This window comes from Saccopteryx leptura, chromosome 5, assembly GCF_036850995.1.
Source record: "Saccopteryx leptura isolate mSacLep1 chromosome 5, mSacLep1_pri_phased_curated, whole genome shotgun sequence".
Lineage (NCBI taxonomy): Eukaryota > Metazoa > Chordata > Mammalia > Chiroptera > Emballonuridae > Saccopteryx > Saccopteryx leptura.
In genome coordinates, this window is record NC_089507.1 from 220,940,287 (window position 1) to 220,957,824 (window position 17,538).

The 17,538-nt window shown below is 49.5% G+C and overlaps 1 protein-coding gene across 3 annotated transcripts; it reads left to right on the forward strand.

Annotated features, from left to right (window-relative positions):
• Positions 1-313: 313 nt before the first annotated feature.
• Positions 314-14,579, forward strand: PCMTD2 (protein-L-isoaspartate (D-aspartate) O-methyltransferase domain containing 2). Of its 3 annotated transcripts, none has more exons than XM_066384489.1 (6): positions 314-629; positions 2,882-3,212; positions 6,531-6,633; positions 7,326-7,497; positions 8,685-8,808; positions 11,873-14,579. In XM_066384489.1, the coding sequence occupies exons 2-6, from the start codon at positions 2,906-2,908 to the stop codon at positions 12,250-12,252; spliced, it is 1,086 nt and encodes a 361-aa protein (XP_066240586.1). In that variant the 5' UTR covers positions 314-629; positions 2,882-2,905; the 3' UTR covers positions 12,253-14,579. The 3 variants fall into 3 exon arrangements, with proteins under 3 accessions (XP_066240586.1, XP_066240587.1, XP_066240588.1); XM_066384490.1 differs by having other exon boundaries at positions 324-443; XM_066384491.1 differs by lacking the exon at positions 314-629 and adding an exon at positions 675-1,390.
• The last annotated feature ends 2,959 nt before the right edge of the window (positions 14,580-17,538 follow it).

Sequence of the window (17,538 nt, forward strand, 5' to 3'; positions counted from 1 at the left end):
GAAGCCACAGTAGCCACCGCCGCCAGTGGCTATCCCTCACCAGTCGGCCTTGCCTTTCGTGCTCAGAGGGGTCCTAGCTTACGGTGGGGCGCCGAAGCACTAACCCTCCCCCAGCTGTCCTCTGAACCGCCCACCCCCGCAGAGTGCAGCTCCGCAATACTCCTCGGCTCCCCACACCGCGCGCCTCGCTCGCCGTCAGCCCGCGGGCCGCACCTCGTGGGCGGGTCTATGGGCGTGGCCAGAGTGCGGGGCGGGGCCCTTGCAGGGCTGTTGCCCCTTTGTGCTTCGGCCCGGGCGCAGGCGCACGCGCACTCGGTACGTTGCCCGCGCAGGCGCGGTGGGGCGGTGGATGTTTACGGCGGAGGTTGGCGCGGCACAGACGGGCCGCGGACGGGCTAGCAGCGCCCGAGGAGCAGCAGGTCGCGGGCCGGCCGAGCCCCGAGGTAGAACCGCCGCCGCCCTGGGCCCCTCCCTGCTGTCCGCCGGCCCCCGCCCTGGTCCGAGCGCCCGGAGGGGTCCCCGGCGTCCCCGCCCCCACGCCTGTCGTCCCCGCCCCCAGAGCGGCATCGCGGCCTCGGGGCGCCGCTGGCCTGCAGCTCCCAGCGGTGACGTCGGCGGCCGGCTATCAGGCAAGTCAGAACCGGCTGTCCCCGCGGCTTTCGCGGGAGCGGACAGGCGCCTACGCCTGGGGTCGCAGAGGGGCCGTCGCGTCGCTCCGTCCGGGAAAGCCGCTCGGCCCGTCCCTGCGTCCGCGCTCTGCTCGCCAGAGCGGCGGAGCCGTGGTGCGGGGTCCAGGACTTCGTGCTCGCGCCGGGACAGCCTCACACCCGGAGAGCTCGCAGGGCAGACGTCGCCCGTGGCGGGGACGCGCCCTACTGCCCCGGGGCCCCGCCCGGCCGCAGCAGGCGGCGTGGGTGCGGGGAAGACCCGGTGTTCCAGACGGGAGGCCCGTGTCTGCCGTTATTCCTCCGCGGGCGGCGTGGCGTGGGGCGGGTGCTGTCTCGCAGTCTCCCGCGGGCGTCACTGTGCGCGCATGCCTCCTGGAAGCGGCGTCCCCGCGCGGTGCGCCCCCCGAGGGCCGGAGCATGCGGGGCGCACTGACGCGGAGCAGCCCGGGCTGTGGCCGGTCCCTGCCGGGCGCGGCTGTTTCAGGATCGCCAGGCACAGCCGGCGCGGCGCCGGGTAAAGCGGTTCACGTGCCTGTGAGTGGGCGTGGAACCCACCTGGTTCGGCAGACAGCCTTGAGCCCGTTGGTGTTTGACGGAGTGACGCGCGATCCCGCGGGGGTCAGCGACGAGCAGCAGGGCGACAAAGTGCGGGGAAAGCGAGGTCGCTGCGGAATGACCGGTGCTCAGCCTACAGGTGGTCCCAGGCACCCTCGCGGCGGAAGGTGGGGTCACCCGTTGTCACTTTGTCACGTGGGATCGCGGCTGCGGGCGTGCTGCGCTTTAGAGATGGTGCCCCTGGAGGCTTGTGCGGGGCTGCACTTGTATGCAGAGATGGGCGTCCGCTCCCAGCTTTGTTAGTGCCGGGCGCCTGCTAGGGCCTGCTCCTCCTGCGGCCTCTTGTCCTGCAGCCCAAATGAGGTCGTGACCGGCAGGGGGTGTCTGTGAAAGGCTGTAGCTATTTGTGCTAAAAAGAAAAAAAAAAAAAAGGTAGCCTTCGCATATGGAATACATTTAAAATTTTTTTTACTTATTGACTTAGAGAAACATGGTTTTGTTGTTGCAGTTATCTATGCATTCGTTAGTTGATTCCTGTATGTGCCCTGACCGGGGATGGAACCCACACCTTGGAGTATCAGGACTCTCTCTAACCACGTGAGCTACCTGCCAGGGCAAGTGGAATACATTTTCAGGCAGGCAGTTCGAGGAAGTGATAGCCTTCAGTTCAAAATAAAACCGACCCGATCCATAGTCTTGTGGAATGGATGATGGTGTGGACATAGGGCCTCTGGGAAAAAGGCGGCTCTCAGACCCACAGCGGACATGTAGTGCCAGGCCTTTTCCAGAACAGACCTTGAAGCAGCTACAGACAGCTCCACTTTTAACTAGTGACCCAAATGTTAAGATGACTGTTCTAGACTAGGGGTATAGACCTTATCTTCAAAACTGAGCGGCTTATGCAAGATTAAATTCGACCTCATTAGCTTTTATTTCACTGGGGTAAACTGGTTATGGTTCAAAACCTGACAAGGGCTGTGGAAGGAAACGGATGGGGATCTAATAATTGAACTGCCCTAGAGATGTGCAGAGTGTAGTATTCAGCTCTGAATTCTAACAGTCCTAACTGGGATTTGAGAGAGTTCCTGCTGAGCTCCCACCTGTAGTCTGTGTACTGACATGCTCATTTATTATCTTTCCTGGGACAACCTCTCCCACCACTGCTTTGGTCAGTGCCCAGCATTTTCTTATGATTTTCATCCAGAGGATTGTGAAGGGAAAACAAGTATAAACTTTGTAACAAAAAAATTATAATATGTTATTATGGAAGTTGGACTGCAGAAATGTGTCAGTCTTTGTGAGGTCTGGTGTTTTCCTTTCTTCTCCCCAGGAATTGATGAGATGTTTGGTAGAATGGTTTCATTTTATGTAAAGTATAACCATGACTTTGGAAGAGTTACCTACTTTAGGAATTTCAGGTTCATTTGAATTCAGTCGATACTATGAGTCACAAACTGATTCTGGATGGATAGCACTGAGTGTATTTGCTTTTGAATCTGGCATCCTTGTGGATGGGGCGGATAGGTCTTGACAAAACCGATCCCATCGGAATTATTTTCAGAGTTCAGAATTTGAAGTCGGTATGTACTGAGGACTTCAATTATTCTGCTTTCTTACCTTTACTGTAAGTGGCTCTCTGGAACATTTTGTAATTGCAGCGCTGCCCAGGTGTGCTCGTGAAGATGGGAGGTGCCGTGAGTGCTGGCGAGGACAATGATGAGCTGATAGACAATTTGAAGGAAGCGCAGTACATCCGGACCGAACTGGTGGAGCAGGCTTTCCGAGCTATTGACCGCGCAGATTATTACCTGGAAGAATTTAAAGAAAATGCTTATAAAGACTTGGCATGGAAGCATGGAAACATCCACCTGTCGGCTCCGTGCATCTACTCGGAGGTGATGGAGGCCCTGGACCTGCAGCCGGGGCTCTCGTTCCTGAACCTGGGCAGTGGCACCGGCTACCTCAGCTCCATGGTGGGGCTCATTCTAGGTAATCTGGAGAGTTTGCAGGAGAAAAGGGGCTGCTGACAGTGTCCAGTGAAAGGACACTTGGCCTTCCTGGTAGTTATTTGGTGTCATTTACCAGTAGCTACCGGGTTGGGTGGTGAAGGGGGAAGGCCTTAGGGCACCCCTCCTGTTCCTTGTCCCCTCCCATCTGTACCTCCAGCAGGTGTTCAGCACACCTTCCTCCTGTACAGCAGAGCACCTAGACAGTTGTGCACATGTGGACTTTACCTGATTTCTCAACTCGTACAATCACTCAGCCTGCCTGTCACTGTCTCTAAATTGAGAAGAATTAATTTTAATGTCCCCTGGAAATTAAAGTTCTCTCTAACAGTTTTTATTTGCCTTGTGCTTTGAATACTGGAAGAATCAGTACCTGTAAGTTTATTTTCAGGTAAATTCCAGGATGAGAGGGATTTCACAAATTATGTTATTTGAAGCCATTTAACAACAGTACCAGATAACTGAGGATTAATTTAATTTCTACCGCATATAAAATGTGATAATGGGGGAAAGGCATGTTAACAACTTTCATGGCTGAAAGCTTTTATGGAAAAGAAAGTGTATGTCATCAGAAACAGCACCAGGTCCTGGGCATCCAGGCTGAGCACCAGCTGCCTTGCTGGATAAAACGGGCAAACCTGCCCTCTTCTGGGATGGACGGGGACCCCTGTATTACAGTGAGTTTGAAAAAGAAAGATGTAAGTTGTTTTGAAAGAATTCACATTAGGCAAGATGGGGGAAGAAGGAGGTGAAGCAGGCTGGTTCTGGGACAGGAGTGTCATCTGTAGGATTGGTTGTGGGCAGCGGGCTGGCAAGTTCATGTGTGAATAGGATGCAGGGAGTCTGGTCCCAGTCTAGTACTCTAGGTGAGAGCTGAGACAGCCACCCAGAAGTTGGTGAGAGCTCTCAGCACATGTTTGGGATGGTGAGCAGTCTTGCTGGCTTCTGCCTTGGGCTCTTGTGAACTGTCTAACCTGTCATTTCCTCCTACCCTGCAGTCTGCCGCATTTGTTTTGAACATTGCTGGGTAGATGCTGGGAGTCTGGTACCTTTTGATGTTGGAGCTGACAGGATTTGCTAAATGTGGAGATTGCCCACAAAGTTTTTGCCTGAAGTGTTTAAACGTTATCAGATCATTGTAAGACTGACTGTGGGAGAGATCAGGCGACTGGACTTTGCACATCAGTGTTCTTTCTCATCATTGCCAGAGTTGCTGTAGAGAATCTTAGCAGTAACAGTTGATTTTTGAGTTTCTTTATAAGTTCATATACTTTTCAATTTTGTGAAATTTTGGGACTGTAGTTGCTTTTGAGGAGTCAGAATTGATCTGGATTTTGGACCCTGCTGGGGTCAGCACCCTTACACCCGCATTCAAGGGTCAGCTATCCTGGGAACTTTGTTAGATGCCGGAAGGAGCGACCTGAGGCAGGAAAGCTGTGCTTTCAGCTGTAATGGACCCGACATGGTGTTTGGTTGCAGTTGAAGGGTAACTGCAGAGTTTGCTTTCCTGGGGAGACTTCTCGGACCTGCGGGAAGGCCGCATGTGTGGACCATTTTCTCTGTCCAGATCCTGTGTGTCCCTGGGCCTCCATCTTCAGTTCATTCAGCTGGACCACTGTATCTCGCAAATCTCTCCAGAGGTGAAAACCTTGTTGGTTTCTCGGTGCCTAGAATTGAAGCCTCAAGTCCTTCATCTGACACAGAGGTCCAGCTGCCTTCCTGCCTGGCCCTGAACTTGATCCCCTTCCACCACACTCGGTGCTCATTCTGTGGCCTCCTGTCTTTGTGGAGGGCTCTCCTTTCCTGTGGTTCTTGGTGACCTGCGCAGAGGTGGTGACTTAGTGTGTGGGGGAGCTGCTCTGCTTGGGGTCCTCCCGGGTCTGGCTTCAGTGCTATGTCCTCGGACCCATACGTCCTCCCTCCCATTAGTCATCTTCTTATGGGGGGGGGGGGCGAGGATAGGTGTTTTTACCCTTTTTTTGTGTTAATCTACTCAAGAATAGGAACTATGTTCTATATGTATAATTGGAATTAACTGCTTAGGTGCTTTTGATAAAAGGTGAGGGGCTAACGAAAATATGGAGGCAGGATTCCTGGGTCTCTGGTGTCCCGTGTCAGAGAGCAGTGGGGTTTGAAGTCAGTGACTTGTCAGAGTGTCTCAATGTTGGAATAATTCAGATTTGAGGTAAACAGTGGAAATTTGATTTCTTGGGCAAGGTGCATTCTGATGAGAGGATAATGTCAGTTGTCCCAGGGGAGGACAGGGAAGCTCTGGCCCGCCATGGGGGCTGCTATGCTAGGAAGGGATAGAAAGACCAGGTGACAAAATGCAGAGATGTGGGTGTATAGATGGTTGCTGATTTCCCAGCATTCATGTCGGAGTGTAGGTGTGAGCGTTACACTGTGACTTTAGTAGGTAAGGAGGTAGATAGGTAGATCTGCTACATTAAGTCCCGTGTGCCCTGTTGATTTCCAGAGATTTACATATAAGCAAAAGTAAGTGAGCAGGTGTGAAGTGTGGAGCTTGGAGAATCTGAACCTGTGCATCCGCTTCCTGCGAACACACCCAGAACAAGATGCAGAGTAGTCAGTGCCCTGAGGCCCCACACTCTCCAGAGAGCACTGTGCTCCCCTCTCAGCACAGATGTCATTGCCTGTTCTTGACCTTAGTGTCAACGGACTCCCACACACGGATTCACCTTAGCCATTTGTGTCAATAGTTCTCACCCAGATTTCACCAAGATGAAGGTTTACACACTGTAACAGGAACATCAGTAACAGAGCACATGATGTCTCTCATAGCAAATTTCCTTGGATATAAAGAAATGTTTCATTGTGACTTGGAACTATAATTTTATTTCAATGATGATTTAAACCTCTTTTGTGAGGATTGTTGAAATGCCTGCGTATGAGTGCTTGGCAGGACCTTCTGTGGAAAACAATCCTGTGTCAAGCTGTATTTGCAAATATATGTTTCTTCTTCAATTCATTAGTGAGACCTTGAACTCCTGGTTTCAGACCTAACCTTCTTTACGTTTTTAAATAATTCTTTAGAAGCTGGAGAGCTGGGAGGCTCAGGGTTAAGAAAGCGGCGAAGTGAGTAACTCATAGAAATGAATGTTTTTGATGTGAGCAGAGGTTGCCCTGCATATATAAGATTAGCTCTGTGATCTGGGCCAGTATCGTGGTCAGACCAGAAACTTTGTGAGTGCCTGTGAGTGCTCATGCAGAGTGAGGTCCATCGCCCGCACAGGACCAGTCAAGAGCTGTTGTGAAAGGTTTCCTGTTCCGAACCTCGCAGGTCCCTTTGGGGTGAACCACGGAGTGGAGCTTCACCCCGACGTGATCGAGTATGCGAAGCAGAGACTCGACTTCTTCATCAGGACCAGCGACAGCTTTGACAGGTGAGTCGAGCTGGGTCCTCAGTAGGGCTGTGGGCTGTCACGTGAGCCTTGTGAGATGGGAAGAAGTCTGTCTGTGTGTTCATGTGCCGGCAGACACGGTGGTTGTGTGGCAGGAGATAGGGGTGCGCGGATGTGTTTTTAAGGGCTGTAGGTTTGTTAACAGACACCTGAGTAAAGGTAATTTTTCACCCATATAATAAAGGAGGGAAATAGGATGTTCATTTTGCTCAGTTTTCATGTTTCTGATACACATATTTTATCCCCTAACTCGTTGTAAAACAGTTGTTGCATTTGTCATTAAACAGTGTTTGTAACCAGCTCTTGCCATTTTTAAACAAGGCGTGAAAGTTCTTAGTTCAGGGATACAATTTTTTAGAAAAATCAAATATGCTTTATTTACTCTCATTTCACTTTTGAAATAGATCTTGAAGAAAACAGTGACTTGTAAAGCAGAGCAGAGGTAATGATGGTAGGAGACTGGATGATTTAAGCTTGGATCAAGCGTACGGAGTTCACTCCATGGTGGTGGTTTGGAATTTCTGGGGTTCTAATAATTAGTGGTGTAATCATTTTGAATTTGGCTTCCAGTTCTTGGCTCTCTAGGTTGTATCACATTGCCTTAGGACCCTAAAGTGAAGGTCTGTACCCTGGGGGTAGTGTGGATTTACTATAGAGACACATCTGACTTTCAGGTTTGACTTCTGTGAGCCTTCCTTTGTTCCTGGTAACTGCCTGGAGATCTCTCCCGACTGTTCTCAGTATGACCGCGTGTACTGCGGGGCTGGTGTGCAGAAGGAGCATGAAGACTACATGAAGAGTCTTCTCAAGGTGGGGGGCATCCTCGTCATGCCGCTGGAAGAGAAGGTCAGACCCCCTTCCTGACTGACATCTTTGCACACGTAGCCATTTGCCAGGGTCTGTTCCAGGAAGTGGACATGTATGTTTCCTTGTAACAACTCCCTGTATTTCACAAATGAGGCAGAAGGCAAGGACAGGTTCTGGCTGCGGTGGGCATCATAGAGCCTCACCACACCCATCCCTCACAGCTGTGCTGTGGTGCATGTTGTATCGTTAGGACAATTGTGTGTCAGAATTACTTGAGTAATTCCCTTCTAAGTGTCTTACACCATGACAGTGAGTATTTTACAGGAATCCTTGCTTGGTAGGAATCTTGCCAGAGACTGCTCTTCGGTCATGCATGTTTCTGTGTGTTTTCAGTGTCATTGGGAAGGATATCTCACCATTATAAAGAATTAGGGGGGAAAAATGATAAAAATTAGAAGAGCATTCCTTTTTTTTTGCAATTTTTTATTTTTACTCTTTTATTGATTGTTAGGAGAGAGAGAAAGGGTGGGAGGGAAAGAGAGAGAGAGGGAGGGAGGCATTAATTTGTTGTTCCACTTACTTATGCATTCACTGGTTGTCTTCCCTGAGTGGGGATGAAACCCACCACCTTGGCCAATTGGGATGATGCTCCAACTGAGCTGACCAGCCAGGGTGTAATTTTTATTTTTTTTAAACTTTTTTAAAAATTATTTTATTTTATTTATTCATTTTTAGAGAGGAGAGAGAGAGGGAGAGAGACAGAGACAGAGAAAGAGAGAGACAGAGAGAGAGAAGGGGGGAGGAGCTGGAAGCATCAACTCCCATATGTGCCTTGACCAGGCAAGCCCCGGGTTTTGAACCGGCGACCTCAGCATTTCCAGGTCAACGCTTTATGCACTGCGCCACCACAGGTCAGGCCAGGGTGTAATTTTTAAGTGTTTGCATTTAATTTATTTTGTTTGAAAAGTGATCATTCATTGTAGGAAATGAGTGAACTTCAGAAACAACCACTCATAGTCCCCACTCTGAGGACTGTGGTCCTCGTGCGTGTCTCTAGTTTGATATCCCTTTTAAAAAGTAGCTGTTCCTGTTTTAGAACTCACACTGGTTTCCCTAGAAGAGCGTGGGAATAGAATTTCAAGTCACAGCGCTCCCATATTTATAGTATTTTTAACCTACCAGCAGTCACATATTTTGGATATTTTCTCGCTTTGTCTTTGGGACAGCTGACGAAGATCACACGCACGGGCCCTTCTGCGTGGGAGACCAAGAAGATCCTGGCCGTGTCCTTCGCTCCTCTGGTCCAGCCACGCCGGTCGGAGTCGGGGAAGTCCAGACTCGTCCAGCTACGTGAGTACCGAGTCCCACTCATTGTTCAGATGTTTGTCATCTCCTGAGTAGGAACCTTTAATATTAAAGAGCAATTTTTCACTGCCATAACCTTAAAATTTTCCAAGTCATTTCCAGGCATTTAAAAAATTACAATCTGCTGCCTGACCAGGTGGTGGTGCAGTGGATAGAACATCAGACTGGGATGTGGAGGAGCCAGGTTTGAAACCCCGAGGTCACTGGCTTGAGCACAGGCTCATCTGGTGTGAGTAAAGCTCACCATATTGAGCCCAAGATCTCTGGCTTGAGCAAGGAGTCACTCACTCTGCTGAAGCCCCCTGGTCAAGGCACATATGAGAAAGCAGTCAATGAACAACTAAGGTGCCATGATGAAGAATTGATGCTTCTTATCTCTCTCCCTTCCTGTCTGTCCCTCTCTCTGTTTCTCTGTCTGTCACAAAAAACAAACAAACAAAAACACAACCTGCCTGACCTGTGGTGGCACAGAAAACATTGACCTGGAACCCCGAGGTTGCTGATTTGAAACCCTGGGCCTGCCCGGTCAAGGCACATACGGGATATGATGCTTCCTGCTCCTCCCCACTTCTCTCTCTTTCTCTCTCTCTCAAAATGAATAAATAAAACCTAAAATAATAATAAAATAAAGTACAGTCCATTTCCAGCATATTGTGGGTTGTTAGGTTATTGCAGTCTTGTACAGAGAGCTGCTGCTGGTGACACTGTTCTCACTGTGGGGAGAAGAGCCCATGGAAGGGAAGTAAACCTGCCTCTGGAGAGAGCGTGTCCCTGGCACCCCTGGCCCTGGCGCTCCTGCAGGTCCATGGTCCCTCTGCTCAGTGGGGGCTGCAGGTTTGTGGTAGAGCCGGCCTTGGCCAGGCCTGTGCCTGTCACGTTGTCAGGGTGGATACCCAGCAGAGAGCTAAGCATTCTGGCAAATGTTTTATAATTTCAACAAAAACTTACATTTCAAGGCGAATTAGAAATGATTTTATTTAAGATAAAACCATTTAGTATGGACTCTGCTTTCTGATCATTTAGAAAATTTGGAAAATGAAAAAAAAGTAGGAAGAATTAAATTACCTTTCATTTCAGCGCCCAAGGAACATACATGGTGATGAATTCTTTCCAGAAGTATTGTTTCGTTTATGAGGCATCATTTATCAAGCAGTGATGCTCTTCTTGGTCTGTACTCTGTGCAAGACACAGGAAGCCAGCATGGCTGTGGGGACATGAGAACAAGCAGCAGGAGACTTTGCCGGGGCACTGAGAGGGGTCAGGCGTGCCAAGGGTGTGATGTCTGTGCTTGGTCCTCAAGGGTGAAAAGGAATTCCCTAAGCAGAGCAGAGGAGGAGGAAGAGATGAGAGCTGGTGACTTATGACTTGCTTGCAAGTCCCCAGATGCTCAGAGGAGGCATGTGGGGGACGCTGCATGGGATGCAGGTCAGACTGGAGTTGATCGTGCGGCGGAGGGGAGGTGCCAGGTATTTCACATAAGAGGTGTGGCGTGTGTGCATTCAGGAGTACCCCGGGGCCCGGTGGAGGGTCACGTGTCGAATGCATGCTCCCTTAAAGACCCCATCAGAATAACTAAGCAAATGTGGCCTGCAGTCGGGAAGGCACCACCTTATAGAGCCTTAGCAGAGAGCTAGGAGGTGAGGGGACAATCGTGGTGTCTAGGAGGCTTTTAGGGGTCTAGCTAAAGACAAGTCTTTTGATGTGAGGGCTTCATCACACCGGACAAGTGTCACGACAGCCTGGCAGGCACCCTGAGATGTGGTTTTTGAGGCCAGGACTTCAGTGTGAATTCTGAGTGTAAATGATCGTGTGACAGGGAAGTGAGCGGTCCAGTTGTTTGTAGCTTTCCCTTCCTAGACTAGTAAAGTCACACCGAGGAAGACAGTGCATCGTGAGGTCAGGTAGGTGTAGATGGGGTCAGCTGTCAGAACGTGTGGGTGAGGGACAGTGCAGGTGGGAACCCATTGGGAGGCAGTGGGGATTGTGCAGGCTAGAGACAAAGATCGCGAGTAAGACACCAGTCTCTGCAGGAGAGGACTCGGGGCAGGCACACGGGGCCGCTCCAAGGAGGGACGAAGGAGACATGTGTGGGGCTCTGGACCCTGGTCCAGACTGGGTTAGAGCCCTGGGAGCAGCTGGCTGTGTTCTGTTCATTGAAGCTCTGAATAGAGGTCAAAGCACGGAACAAGCATACAGAGAGGAGAGGATAAACATCAGAATCTCAGGAAACACCACGAGGGCAGGGCAGAGGAGAAGCTACAAGAGACTCAGGCTGGGACGCAAGCTGGGTCAGCTCCCCAGGCTGCCTGTGGGGGAAGAGGGTGCTGGCGGTGTGAGGTCTGACGGCCTGTGAAGGACTCATTTCAGCTGAGCACCAGGGAGCGCAGGGCGAGCCCTGGAGGCTTTCTTGGAGGAGGAGGACAGTGGAGCAGAGATGGGTTGGAGCTGACAAAAGGGGGAGGTGCTGAGGACTTGAGGCCAAGGGAGCTTCCAGGGCTCCCCCAGACTAGTGTACACATGCACTTAGTTCTGTGGGGCCCCTTCGGTTTGGGCAATAAATGTTATAGGCAGTGGAAACCCCCAACCCCATACTGTAGTTGTGAGTTTTTTGAGTATTTCGGTGCTGGAGGGAAAATGTGAGGCTGGTTTTGAGTTTCACACATGGAAACACTCTGCCCCAGCTCCTTCCCTGCTGGGAAAGCCTTTGGGCCACGTGTGCAGGGTCTGCAGTAAACAGTTCTAGCCGCCAGGTTTTAGTGTTCTGTGGCGTGCTTTGGAGCTTTTTTCCTCCAAAATGTTGTAGATTTGCTCTTTTCTACTTGAACAACAAAGTAAGTATTCCACCTGGAAGGTGCTGTGGGAACGGTAGACAGGAGAGTGTTGGGCGATGCTGGAAACAGAATGTGAGTGACGCAGGGACCACAGGGCCGCAGCGGGCCGTCGGCACGCTCTCTGGAAGGAGCTCTCTGTGCCATGTTTGCCAACTCGTGGTCGTCAGGTTAGGTCCGCTCTGCTGTCCTCAGGCTCTGACCCGTGTCCTTTGCCGCAGCCCCCCTGGCGGTCCGCAGCCTGCAGGACCTGGCACGCATTGCCATCCGCGGCACCATCAAGAAGGTCGTCCACCAGGAGGCGGCAAGCAGGAACGGGAATGGACTGAAGACCACGCCCAAGTTCAAGCGAAGGAGAGTTCGCCGTCGTCGAATGGAAACTATCGTCTTTTTGGACAAAGAGGTCTTTGCCAGTCGGATTTCCAACGCATCGGAGGACAACGGCTGTGAGGGTTTGGAAGAGGAGCCGCAGGAGGAAGAGGAGCAGGTCCCCGTGGAGACGAAGCCTGAGCCCCCGGTGAACTTCCTGCGGGAGAAGGTGCTGAGCCTGCCCCTGCCAGACCCCCTGAAGTACTACCTGCTCTACTACAGGGACAAGTGAGGCCGTGGGCGCGCAGGTGCCAGCGAGCGGGGCGCCATCTGCATGTTTTTTCTTCCAGTTTCATCCTGATTACATTCTAGAATTTTCATTAAATGGTAGGATTTCTTTAAATATAGTCTGACAAACGTAAGTACTGGGGAGAATGTGTTCTTGAAAGGGACGGAGTCTCTGAGAGGGAGGTGCTGGCCTCCAGTTCTCCCAACGCCCGAGAGGCTGGTTGCGGGCCCTCCTCACACAGGATGCGTGTCTTCAGTGACAGTGACACTAAGTCAGCGCTGGCCTGTGCTGCGTATGAGACGTGAAGAAAGCACAAGCCTGTACCTGTGTAACAGTCTGGGTGTGACACACCTGTGTCCTGCTTTGAAGTTGACATTATCAGCCTCTTAGTTCCTGGCCACCTGTCTCACCAACCCTTCTAGCTTTCCAGATGGGGGAGTATTATTGGAAAGCTCTCCCTTCTAAGTAAGAGAAGTAACTCTCATGGGAGTTGTTAGTTCTGTGAAAGTATCAAACTGCCAGGTGGGTTTTAGGATGTCCAAAAGAATTCCAAGAAATGTTTCCCTGACAGCTTCTGTTACCTTTAAAAGAACCAAGTCTGGTAGTTCCTAAGAGAACACCCCCAGAGTGAAAGGAACCGCAAGCTCTCCCTGTGCTGGGGTGACTGTAGCGGGGTGGGGTGGGGGGGTCTGAAAGGGATGCTGGTGTCAGCAGGCTGTCGACTGCGGTGGGTACAGGACTCGACTACAGACAGCCTGTGCTTCTCGGTTAATCATTCGGCTATTTTTCTGTAACCACATTTGAGTACTGATTTATAGATTTTATCTTTTATAACTCTGGAGAAAAAGATTTGTTAGTTTTGTAATTTTTCATAAGAGCAAATACATGTATTTGTCTAGCTCCATCGCATTAGGGCAGTGTCGTTCATGACGACTCGTGACGGATCGCAGGCCTGGGGTGTTCAGAGCTCTCCGTCTGATCAGGTCACGTGCAGGTCCAGAGGGAAAGGGGTTCCGCCAGTCTAGTGGCAGACTGCTTTGAAGTTACATTGCTTATTCCAACATATCGGTCATTTCCAAATGTTTTCTTAGCCAAAGGAAAGAGTGCTATTCAATGTTAAACCCAAACATAGAGTGCTGGCGTAGCATTAATCATCCAGAATTTACGATTAATTTTATCCCCTAGTCTCGTGGGTGTTGCTGAGGTCCAGTGTCTCTGTGGTTTCAACAACTTAACTGAGTTCTGTCTTTTTTTGTTTTTGTTTTTTTGATCTTTGTGGATTTTTCAATAACCAAGCCCTTTTTATCACAGGATACCGTATGCATGCGTAGCTGGGAAAACATGTAGATTGTCCTAGATTTGTAAATTTAAGCTATTGTAAAGAAGGGTGCTTCATATTGGTGTTCACATGTTTTTTAACTCAGAGTCAAGCATCATTCTTTCAGACAGAAAAGCATGATTCACGCTTACTTGCTAACACTTCATAGTTTGACATTATTCTCGTTGATAGATATAAAGGCCTTTGCAATACATGGACGTTTTTGGACATAATCTTAGATAAATGACATCTGTGAAACCTGTTATGTTGTGCAGGTTGACCAAATTTTCTCCTGTGATTGTACATGGTTTTCACTTCTTTTCAACTATGTTTGCCTTGTAAAAAGGCAATGCAGAAGACATGTTTCTCCTTACACATGTTAAACTGTTCCTAACATTTGTACTTACATATTGTTAGTTGTTATTTTTAAACCAGAAGTTGGTTAAAAACTATAAAGATATAATATATATATGAAATAGTTTGGTGTTTATCTTATAAACATAAAGGGGAATTGTGAATGGTTTTCTCGTGCATAGCACCCTCGTCCCCAGAGTTGAGTGGGATACACTACCTTGTTATCAGACAGGTGAGTCTGTGTTGTCCACGAGCTCCGATTTGTGAACCACATTCTTGATAATTGTTGACTTTTATGTTTTGAGTAGTCTGTATTTTTATATGTGACTTTTGTCTTGAAAGTAGTAAAGCCATATAGATGCACAAAACAAATATCAAACTTATAAATACCAAGTATGTAATGTAAAACAACTGTGTACATAAAAATACTTTCGCAGGTCTGGAACTCTCAGAGGATTAATGTAAGAAATTTGAAACAGACTTACATGAGCTGATATACATGAATAAATGCAAAGTATCAATAAAGGTGGTTAAGACATTTTAGCTTTCTTAGCATTACTCCTGTTTCCTGTGTGGGGGAGAAATTCTTGACTCCTTTATTTATTTATTTATTTTGTTTTTCAAAAAAGCTTAAAAAATAAACTTTTCTTTCTTAGAATGCGTTTCCTTTCACATTTTGTCACATTGCTTAATTCTGATGGGTACTGTGTCTGTGGTTAGTGTTCTGGCACAATTTTTCCATATTGTGAACATGTTGAAAGATAACTCGGTAGTGGCAACACATCTGACTGGCAGCACATGGTGAGGATTTGGGTTAAGGATTTAGGGTTGGTTTGTAGTCAGGGGCCAGGGCTGGGGTTTAGGATTAGAATTTTGAGTCAGGTCATGACTTCAAGTTTTTGAGGTGGTATTACAACATTTCATTTGAAATTCCAATTTTTCTTATGCATCATTGCTGATTGGTGGACTCTATCTGACAGCTATAACAAAACACCATTGTGGTATATTTGGGTGGTTTCTAAACATAAGAAATTTATCTCTTACAGTTCTGGAGGCTGAAATTCTGAGGTCAGGGGACCAGAATGGGGGGTGTGTGTGTGTCTCCAATGGCTTATGTCTGAATGTATCCTCAAGTGGAGGAAGAAGGGGCTGAGCCTGTGGTGAGGACTCTACCTTGATGACCTGACCACCTCCCAGAGGCCCCTCTTCTTGACACCATCACACTGGATGGTACAGTCTCAACGTGTGGTTTTGGGGGGGAACACAGAAATGAAGCAATCTGGGTACAGTTCAGCTGGGTCCTTCTGGCTCAGTCTCCCCTGAGGTGGGTCTAAGAGTCATGCTTTTGGCCTGGCTGTGCTTGCACTGAGGCTTGACTGCAGGAGTGTCTGTCTGCTTGCTGCTAGGACTGACCAAAGATGTTATACTGGGCCCTACTTAGTGGCAGCTTCTTGTTCCATAGGCTTAAGGAAGAGTTTGAAGAAATAAAATTTGTGTGGAAAATATAGATGTGGTTACTGCAGTGGTGAGGAGTGGATGGGATGCAGGGTGAAGGCCTCACACCCTGTGTCTGGCCCCAGATTTTGTCCTGGATCCCTGGGGAAGAGGAACACGATTCTTCTTTCCGCTTCTCGGGGAAAGGTGGTTACAGGATGGCCAGCATATGGGTGGAGGGGCAAGCTGCACATCTGTGACCACCCTAACCAGCTGGCTGGGCTCTGGGGCATGTTTGTGTGAGCTGAGGTAGGAGACCCACTATGGAATCCGGCACTAATGTCATTCCTTTGTGAGGGCTCCACCTTCTTGAACTAATGACTTCCCAGCAGCCCCAGTTCCTCAGACACCACATGGGGCATTAGCTTTCAGCATACGAATTTGGTGGTACTGAGCTATTCAATCCACAGCAGGAAGGGCCTACTTCCAAGCTGGTTTGTGTGGTTGCCGACAGGATTGCATTTCTCAGGTGATGTCAGGTTGCGGACCTCAGTTTCTCCATAGCATGGGCTGGGGCCTCCCTAGCCCCCTTTTCTTAGTGGAGCTCACATCCAGAACGGTGCCTTTAGGGGGACATGGGAGAGGGACCAGGTTCCATCACGAGAGTCAGAACCTGCACCAGCCTGGTCCAAACCCAGTCTTTGTCTTGTCTCTTGCAATTATTAATGTATTTTACTTAAGTGTGTCCAGTCCATTGCCAGTCCGTGGCCTAGCTGGGACACCAGGACCAGTCATCCCCAGACTCCACGGAGTCCTCACTGATGGGCGTGGGTGCGGGAGATGAAGACTGAGGGGAGCTGTCCATCGGTTTGGTCTCGGTTCCTTCTCTGTCCCAGGAGATGGAAACCCCAGAACAGTGAGAGGTGAACCAGCAGGGGGAAGAGGTGCCTGCATGGGTCATCTGTCTGCTTGTCATTTCCATAATGTAGACTCCATGTTATTACTGTGCATTTTTACTAGGAAATCACCATTCCCTCTAGTTTTCTGGGGTTTTTTAAATTTTTAAAATTTTTTTATTTTTCCAAAGCTAGAAATGGGGAGAGACAGTCAGACAGACTCCCGCATGCGCCCGACCGGGATCCACCCTGCACGCCCACCAGGGGGCGATGCTCTGCCGCGACCAGAGCCACTCTAGCGCCTGGGGCAGAGGCCAAGGAGCCATCCCCAGCGCCCGGGCCATCTTTGCTCCAATGGAGCCTCGGCTGTGGGAGGGGAAGAGAGAGACAGAGAGGAAGGAGAGGAGGAGGGGTGGAGAAGCAGATGGGCGCTTCTCTGTGTGCCCTGGCCGGGAATTGAACCCGGGACTTCTGCACGCCAGGCCAACACTCTACCACTGAGCCAACTGGCCAGGGCCTAGTTTTCTGTTTTGATGCAATAGGTTTCTCTTATTTGACTATCTTTATTTTTACAGAACGGTTACAATTAATGGACAAGTATGGATACATTGTTATTAAGTCAAGTCTCAGTTGCTCACATTCAAGGCTTAGTGCTGACACCTCCATCTGAGAGCTCTCAGGGTCCTGACAATCAGGGATCTGGCTAATGCTGACAACTGGGCTGACGGGATACTGCCCTGGGTGGGCTGAGAGAACATGAGCCCAGGGGGAGATAGCGGGCCTGAGAAAGAGTCTGGACACTGTGCCAGCAACAGAGACTTTATCCTCCAGGCAGGCTGGTGTGGGGGTTGGGAGGGAAGCTCTTGGTAGTTATTGTATGTGTTAAGTGACAAGATCAGATCCCTAAATTCGAAAGATCAAGCTGGTCACAGTGTGGAGATTAGACTGGAGGAGAGGAGAGCAGGAATCAGACCAGTGAGAAGACTGGTGAGAGGTTGCAGAGGAGCAGTGGTATGGAGACCAGAGAAAGACTGTGGTCAGTACTGTCCTGAGGACACAGCCAGCACAGGTGCCAGAGTCACTGCCAAGGGGACTTTGGCTCTTTGGACACCAGTAGGAGAGTTCATTCTGCTAAAAGGAGGCTATCAGTTAAATTTTCAATATATCGTCCCTCAGAAGGTAAAGAAAGGACAAATGGAAAAGGGAGGGAGAGAGTGCTGACTACAAGTTGCACAGGAGCTAACGTGCTCCACATCACTGAATCTCCACAGCCACCTGAGAGGGGGC